We start from the raw sequence: 9,056 nt of genomic DNA, 5'->3' as shown, positions 1-9,056 counted from the left end.
ATATAAAGGTTTTTTTAATTTAAACTTCATTTTTCTTCACCAAAAATATACCATATAGTTCGCCACTTACATGGAAAGTTTTTCCAATCTCTTCTTCAATACTTATACATTAAATTACACGAAGTTTGCTCACTATTAAAAAATAAATCACATTAACAATATTACCAGAACATTAGGTTACATATTATTCTAAAATTTATTGATTGTTAACTAAGTATATTATGTACAACTATATTACTAAGTTAATTATAACTGATTCTAATTTATTACAAAGTAAGGATAATTTTTATATATGTCATAATACTTTCATGAAAATTATAAATTACCAGTTATAACGTACCTCTCTTTATAATTCTGTATGGTGAGACGGAAACTTTTTTAATACTGCAAGAAAAAGATTGTAGAAAGCATAACCGCTTACACTTAAGATTACTACAAGAGCAGCCCCAAAAATCCAGGACAAAAAATTGCCATCTATTATATCGGAAGTCTCTTTTCTCTTACGGGCGCTAATTTCACCCAATGTCGTGCCTTTTCTCTCTTCCATAAGTCTTTTCATATTTGCGAGTTTTTCTCGTAGCTCGTCCACTGATTCAGCTATCTCTTCGATCGAATCCTCGCCAAGTAAACCTGTAACTTACATGAATGATGATGCTATTGCGCGTGATATAAACTTCCAGAAACCATCTATGCTCTATTTCCATACATTTTGGCTAAAATATCCAAATGAATGTCCACAATAGATTTTCACTGATGTTTAAATAACATTATTGCTGTTGGTATCACTACTTTCCTAGATAAGTCTATGTATTGTGATCAGGGTTGGATTTTTCTTGCATTCTCTAGGGTTTTTTACATTATACGGTATAATACATATAAAAACGCATAAAACGTGTATCTAGGATTCATACAAAAACAGAACTGTTGATTATCATCTAGTTGATAGTTTCTGTTTTTTTACGAGCGCGAGTTCTGATTGGCTTTCTATCTTTCTGCTTTCTGCCAAGGCGAATGCCAAGGCCCTAACTTATTGCACTTATTGCACCAGTTCAGGCAGTTCAGCTAAAAGAACAGACCTCCTTTCTAAATGTTACTCTACTACTCGAGTAGGATTTCTGAACGCAGCCCTGTACTGCTGAAATAAGTTGGAGTGAGACAAATATATGTTTGTCTCACGCTCATTGCACCAGTGCAACGAAAAAGAATAGACTTGATCACTTCTAAAAATGGCTTTATATAGTTTATGATTGGCTATCAGCTATTTTTAGAAACGCTTTTAGCGATAAAAGAGAATTCAAAATATGGAACTTAGAATAATAGTAATGATGCCAGCAAATCCCCAATAAAATCTGCATTCTGATATTTACTGTAAATACTGAAAACCTATAGTGTACGTGACATAAACTATAGATTTTCAATACTGGCTGTGAACGCAGTTCGCGCAGGAACGCAGTTAAAATTACAATAATTACGCAGTTAAAATTAATTACACACATGATGTAGAGATGGCGCCACAGAAAGTATCATATATATATATATATATATATATATATATATATATATAAAACTAAATGTACAGGGTGCGGCGCCAAAATCCGGACAAATTATACATTTTTTCCAAACATATTTTTTATTGCAAAAACGAAAAGGTTTACAAAATTTTTTTAACCACATTGTAAGGCCATAAAGAACACATTTACTCAATATATCCCCCACTTGCTTAAATAACCGCCTCTATTCTCGGTCTGAAGCGTGCGCATGCGCGCTTTAATGTGTCACGGTCCATATCGGTGAATGCCGCTTCAATAGCGGCTCTCAATGATGCGATGTTTGGATGTCTGGACTTGTTCGTGACCCTTTCAACTACGCTCCATACATAGAAGTCCAAAGGATTCAAATCTGGGCTGTTGGGAGGTCAGAATTCTTTCGACCAAAACATGTCGACGTTATCCGACAATCAATTTTGCACCAAATAACTTGTGTGAGTGGGCGCACCGTCCTGCTGGAAAACATACGGCTTTCCAGACCACACAGTTTCCATCCACGGCTTCACTACATTTGTCAGAACACGCAAATAAACTTCTTTTGTGACATTTTCCCCTTTGTTAAAGAAATGCGGTGGCATGACATCACCCTCACTGGATACAACCCCTAGCACGTGAACATTCGCCGGAAAAAACCTTCGTTGGACTTCTCCGACTCATTGTACTTTGCGATGATATCATACACAGTCGATCTCGGGTACCCGAAGAACTGAATGATTTCTGTCGCCGAGCGCCCAGCGCGAACACTTTCGATAACCGTGGCTCTTCGGTTATACTCCGCACTTGGTTTCAACATTGCGACTGTTTCGAGGTTTTGATGGTTTAGTACATGCGTCAAGCTATTTGAACGCTAATCGCGACATCTACCAGTGGTATAGAACGACGAGAATTTCAAATTGAATTTTGTCCGGATTTTGGCGCCGCACCCTGTATTATACTGTATAATACAGTGTATAATACAAAGTATAATATCTCAGTATAATACGTGCTCAACCCTGACTGTAATCATATGTTTACGTTAAAATTAAGACTGAAGGACGACATTTGCTAATAAATATATAGTAACAATGCATATATATAGATGCACTTCCTTCTGCACCTTCCCACTGAGCAAAAAGTTATCAAAAACATCTCTGAAAAGATATCTGAATCAGTGCTGGGATTCTGTCCTCGTTATTAGAGTTGACAACAGTTTCGTTATCGTTGTGCAGCTTTTCTACGGTATACAAAAGCTGCGCAACGATAACGAAACTGTCGTTAACTTCAATAACGAATTACAGAATCCCAGTACTGGAATCTGATAACATGAAGAGACTTCGAAACGATAACAAAATGTTATCTAATGCGCCGTTTCTTGAGAAAGATATCACAAAAAGATGTCAAAATTATTTCTCAAGAAGGAATATCTTTAAGATATCCCATATGTCAACACATTGAAATCTCATTAATGATGTCAAAATAACTCTTCAAAATAATGGTAATTATGAAGGAGAGGGGCCTTCTCACCGATTTGCATAAAACTTCGTCAGATCGTATATTTTCATGCGTAGAACACGATTCTGCAAAAAAAAAAGTGTCACTCTCAAACGGGTTAAAAGTTATGAAATGTCGACGATGCGTTGAAAAGCATTAGCTTAAAAAAAAAAAACAAAAAATTTTTTACATAAATATATAAAAATCTTTTTGTGCTTTTTTTAAGCCAATTAATTTGTCTCATTATTCTGTGCAAAAAAGCATTAAGACAAGATAACCGAAAGAAGAATATTTTACGAGATATTTTGTATTCTATGTCAAAGTGCTGGAAATTTCAAGTGTTATTACTCGAAAAGTTCTTAACGAAAAAATATTTTATTATAGCGTTTTGGAAAGCTCTCGAGATGTGCTATAAGAATATGCAATGAAAAATGGGGTGTTCCATTTAAAAAAATTAATGTGACCTTGACCTGACCTTCGCTACGCAACCCAAGGTCAAACTGATGTGATCAGTAAATACATCTTTTTAAACGCCACAACTTTTGTCTGAAACATTTTTTTGTAAAACTTATATTTTTCCTGATATTCGGGCGTCCCGGTACTTTCCGAACACCCTGTATATATATATTTTTTTTTTTGTTTTTGTTAAATTCCAACGACTTACTAATTAGTATGTTTCAGATAATTAATAATGATTATTTTGTCTAAACAATTAAAAAAATGGCATTTTAAATTTTGTGTCGTTTTATTTATTCGTGAAACTCGCGTGGTTTCGATTCCGTGTCGGGCGGTTACCCATCTTTAGATGAGTACGCTGTCCAAAACGTTTGACTTCAACGATCGTACGTGAACTGGTGACGCTGATGCGCTGTAACAATATCTTGGTGGATTATATTTACAATTTACTCTTATATCTTTCAAAAAGTGTAATGATGAAGTGTGTGATCAAATAATCACAATGTGTGGCGGATCCGACGGGTTTAGCTCCCGCCGGGCAGCGAGCGAACGCGCTGATATCGCCCAGCGCAGGGCGCGGTGAGGAAAGGTGAGCGAGTCGAGTAATTGAACACTTTGTTGACAATCACTTTTCTTTATTGCACGACACTGTGACTCGAGAATGCAGTTCGACGGTTGAGAAGGTCGAAACGGAAATCTTCGTTTGCCGACGGCCGGGTCAGCCGAACGCGACGGAAATCTTGCTGAGCGTTGCACTGGCGCTCCGCGGACGGAAATCTTGCGACGGAGATCTTCCACGACCCTGACGCGCGTCCGCGTGCCGTCGAACTAACGACTTCTCGAGAACTTGAAAGTAACAATGTTGAGACACGAAATTACACAGATAAACAAGGCGCACTTAATTTAATGTACGAATGAAGTGAGTGGATGACCCGCGACACTTCTCGCAGAGCCACGGTCCGGTTGACCGTGGGCGGTGATCGCGGAGGCCGCGGAGGCCGAGAATGATAGAGCGCGCACGGCGCGAGCGGCAAGCGGCGTACGAGATCCGCCGACTTGCAAACAAGAACAAGGAGCTGGCCCGAGAGAGATTTAAACTCCCGGCGCTCGAGCGGAGTCGCGGCGATGCTGCGACTCTTGAATCTCGCGAGCGGCGCGATAGCCACGAAGTTCGCGGTCACGGAAGGATAGCCGGCCCGAAATGAGAACTTGAATTCCGGTTTATCACTCGGACGCGCGACGAGTTCGACGAGTCAATCGACGTTGCCGGAGATCAGCTGATCAGAGACCGGACCGCGATGTGATTCTGTCGACGAGAAAAGCGAGACTCTTCTCGTCGTCGACGAGGGCAGCTTTTAACGAAAAAGCGCTTGGCGACAGGTCGCTCGCTGGTTGGTCGCGGTTGCCGAATCTTCTAGAACAATTGCCAAATAAGGTCCGCTTGGTAACAGCGGCGATCTAACGCGCGAGTTGTCTCGCGCGAATGTTTGTTTGTTTGCGCGAGTGGTCGGCATGGCAACCGCGACCAGCGAGCGAAATCCGAGCGAAAAAAACGTGAACTCGCGCTGTGGCTAGCGCGAGCCTGTCGCGATGCTGACGATCGACCGAACGTTCTAGAACGTTCGATCGCTTATTTCTAGAAATTAATCCTCGCTCTCGAACACAATGCGATTAATATTGATATAATGTTGTATAAGTAATCAAACTTTAACTTATAACTATAACGTGCTCATAAAAGAAAGAGAATATTCCTTCTTTCTTTCTCGCAATATTTTGACAGAGTAACCTATGCAGCACAGAAAGTTGAAATAACGTTGCTGAGATGTTGTAATGTTAAATGTTGAAATATAAATATTTTTCCAACGTTGAATCTAAATTATTTCTTCTACATTAATTTATGTTGCTACAATATTGAAACAACATTGATTAATTATTATCTTTTGAAATGCAAGTAGAGATAAAGATAAGTTTTATATATCCTTTCAAATGACGCATTGAAATTTCTCGAAAATCAAGGATTTCATCGAAAAATGTTTCAAATAATTTGTATAGTCTGATGATGTTATTCACTTTGACTTTGTTAAAATCATGTCAAGTTTACATTTAATATTTTATATACAATCATATGGTTCCTTTAAAATAAATCGATTTCTTTAGTTATTCTGCGTATTGAGAGGAAATAATCAAAATGTGAATATTTTCCGAAATATTTTACATTATATCCTGATATTTTTCAGTACAAAATGTCTTATTAACTATTATATTAAACTATCATATTGATTGTTTAACAATTACTTTAATATTTTGATACGTTGAATAACGAAGAAAATCGATTAGTATTCTTAATCTTTGCGTATTAATGTTTCAATAAATCTGTAAAATCCAATCTTAGCATAGAAAACTAAAAAGTTGCAAAAAAACTTTCTGATGCTAAACGCGGCCAATGTTAAGTCAATATTTGACAATATTAAATTTCAACGTCTACAAGACGTTGCAATTCAGCGGACATTAGACGTTTTGACAATGTCTTTTGTAGGATGTAAAAACCGAACTAAGGTAACACGCGGCATCTTGACAATAACATTAATCAAGCGACACGGTAGTGTCGCGAGCCAAGTGCAGGCGCAAGCAACGGGTTCGCGGCCGACCATGTATAATTACGCGACAACCTTAATTGAACGCAGACAAGATTTCTCGTTTCACTATAACGGCTGAACTGATGAAATTCTGGGTGAGCTTAAAGTAGTTGTTTCCCAACTATGGTAGTCAAAATTAGATTTTAAATAAAAGGTTCAACAACCGATGAATTCTTTTAAGTGAAAATGAAAAATAGATTTTTAAACATTATCATTGATTCTCTCAGAAAAAATCGATAAAAATCGATAAAATAAATGAAATGATAGAAAAAGAAAACAGTATGTTGAATTGCGTTGTAATCGCGGAACTATAGATCGTGGCAACGTAGCATCTCTATTAGTGTTATGCGACGCCAAGCTATACAAGTTGCCATATCTCCAAAGCATGGTCGCGAACGAAAAAGCAAAAGCCACACTTATTTTTGCTAATTAATCATACTCTAATAATGTACGATCAACTTCGCTGAGACTGAAGTATGTACTTCTGTAAGTATTCAATTAATTTTGCTCAAATTTTCGTATTAATCCTTATCGTAGGTCATTTGCAGCTGACAAATGCGCGTTTACGTATTACTTTTTATACATCAGCGTCATGTAAAATATCGAGAAAAAGAGTAAACTATAAGGGGTAATTTCTCGGAAATTATACGGTCAATCGAACACATATTTAACACACATACGTATTAATACCTAAATTAATTTTGCTACAAGTTTCAAGAAGATCTGGGACTTCACTGTTTTTGACCAAACTATCTTAATCGATTCCTTGGGTTTACATTACTTAATAAAACTGTTTTAATTTTTGCCCTATGTGCTTTAGAAGGTGAGATTTTTTAGCTCAAAGTCCGAAATTGTGAATTCTCACATGAGAAACGTCTCCATCCCATCAAGAATGTCCATCTCGACCTTTCTCCGTTAGATAGCGGTTCGTCTTACAAGGAGATGCCACAAGCTGCTAAGTCGATTTCTGAACGAGTCATAGCACGTTCGCTAGCTGTGATGTTAAGTATCAACATCCTAATTAGGGTTTGTGCCAATAGACCTTTGTTTGTGAAAAATTACAGTATAAAGTTTGGGTTGCGGGACTATATCACAGATATAGCTAAAGATGCGACAGTCTTTTAGCGAGGCGGCGTGGCTGAGCAGACTGAGACTCCTCCGTCGAACATTTTTGAGCCGGTAGCGAGAGTTCAAATCCCGGCGACGAGTCATCCTTGTTCAGTGTTTTTTTTTTTCTTATCTTAGGGTATGTAATTCATGTTTTTCGAATATGATACATTTGTTTTGTATATGTCTCGTTTTTATGCTATTAATCAGGGGTAATTAGAGAAGTATCAGGCTTGCTTAACACAAACACAAATATATTAATTTTTTAATATGTACTAAATATATATTTCATTGTAAGCAATGCAAAATATGTGTCTATATTCGTGTTTGCGTTAAAAAAGCCTGATACTTCCCTAATTACCCCTGAATAATAGCATAAAAACGAGACATATACAAAACAAATGTATCATATTCGAAAAACATTAATTACATACCCTAAGATAAGAAAAAAAAAAACACTGAACAAGGATAACTCGTCGCCGGGATTTGAACTCTCGCTACCGGCTCAAAAATGTTCGACGGAGGAGTCTCAGTCTGCTCAGCCACGCCGCCTCGCTAAAAGACTGTCGCATCTTTAGCTATATCTGTGATATAGTCCCGCAACCCAAACTTTATACTGTAATTTTTCACAAACAAAGGTCTATTGGCACAAACCCTAATTAGGATGTTGATACTTAACATCACAGCTAGCGAACGTGCTATGACTCGTTCAGAAATCGATTTAGCAGCTTGTGGCATCTCCTTGTTAGTCTAAATAGTCTAAACTTTATTCGTGCTAGATCGTTCATAGTTCAAGTCAAGTTGACAGGATGCGTTCGGAAAGCACGCTCTCAGCGCTGACATACTAGCGTGTATTGTGAACGTGTTTATAAAGATGTTAGCGCGTCAACATTATTGTAAGCGCGTTCAAAATACGAGCTTCTATGCCCGGTATTCATAGTCGAATTTTATTTCAAGACCATCTTAAGTAATGTCTTATAGCAATGTTCGACTGACTCTGGGTTAACCCACTCTGGGTTATTCAGCCTACGTTTATTGGTCGAACAAGTACTTATAAGCTTTATGATTGGCTAGTAGAAACTTATGACGTCATTAATCGCTCTCGGAGCGATTAACCCAAGGCTAGTCGAACACGCTATAAATGTCTGCGAATACGGCTCTGTGATTGGTTCATGACATCTTAAGACAGTACTTCAGATGATCTTAAATATAAGATCTGACTATGAATACTGATCTATGTTTGTATTGTATTTCGAGCCAAATACACTCGAGAAAATAAGGGTATGTTCCTACTTAGCGCGTCACGCGTCGCATCGTCCGTCGCGGACCAATCAAATTGCCTCATTTTCAAGCGACACGGGGTGTGTTTAAAATAGCTTAGGTTACTGTCATTAAAAATGATAAAGTTGGCAGCATTGAGAATTACTGCTGCTACGTTTCGTATCTCCCACCAGTAAATTAGTTAATGACATATGTAAATTTCGTTATTATAAAAAAATAAACTATTGTAAGAGAAGCTAACTGTAACATAATTATGGAAGAATATATCTTATTTGAAAACATTATTGAATCATCCAGTAGTTCCTCTTCTACTGATAGTGATAAAGAATTACAAGATATTATATTTAATAATGAAAATAATGAAAGGAGAATGGTCCCAAAAATTAGAAATTATATTGCTCATGTTGTATCGGCATATACGAATATTGAATTCAAGTCGCATTTGAGGTTAGTAATGATACTTATTTATGTTACAATTTGAACATATAAAATAGATCATTACGTATGATGTTGATATACAATTATATAATTATTTGCATATGTTAATTAACATATAATA

General features: G+C 37.2%; 1 protein-coding gene across 3 annotated transcripts in view; it reads right to left on the bottom strand.

Annotated features, from left to right (window-relative positions):
• Nucleotides 1-35: 35 nt before the first annotated feature.
• The window catches only part of LOC116853452, a 27,898-nt gene continuing 18,877 nt past the window's right edge, over nt 36-9,056 (bottom strand). For 2 of the 3 annotated variants that reach the window (XM_032834558.1, XM_032834557.1), the window contains 2 exons: nt 341-636; nt 36-132 (listed from right to left, as the gene is read on the bottom strand). In XM_032834558.1, coding sequence (XP_032690449.1) covers nt 347-636 — 290 coding nt within the window. In that variant the 3' untranslated portion in view covers nt 36-132; nt 341-346. The remainder of the gene's footprint in view (nt 133-340; nt 637-9,056) is intronic. The other variant, XM_032834559.1, reaches the window with a different exon arrangement.

Source organism: Odontomachus brunneus, unplaced genomic scaffold (genome assembly GCF_010583005.1).
Source record: "Odontomachus brunneus isolate Ranch 3 - 2012 unplaced genomic scaffold, Obru_v1 Obru_scaffold_324, whole genome shotgun sequence".
In the NCBI taxonomy this organism is placed as follows: domain Eukaryota; kingdom Metazoa; phylum Arthropoda; class Insecta; order Hymenoptera; family Formicidae; genus Odontomachus; species Odontomachus brunneus.
The sequence above is the reverse complement of the archived record's forward strand: the minus strand, read 5'-3'. Positions and strand labels throughout refer to the sequence as shown.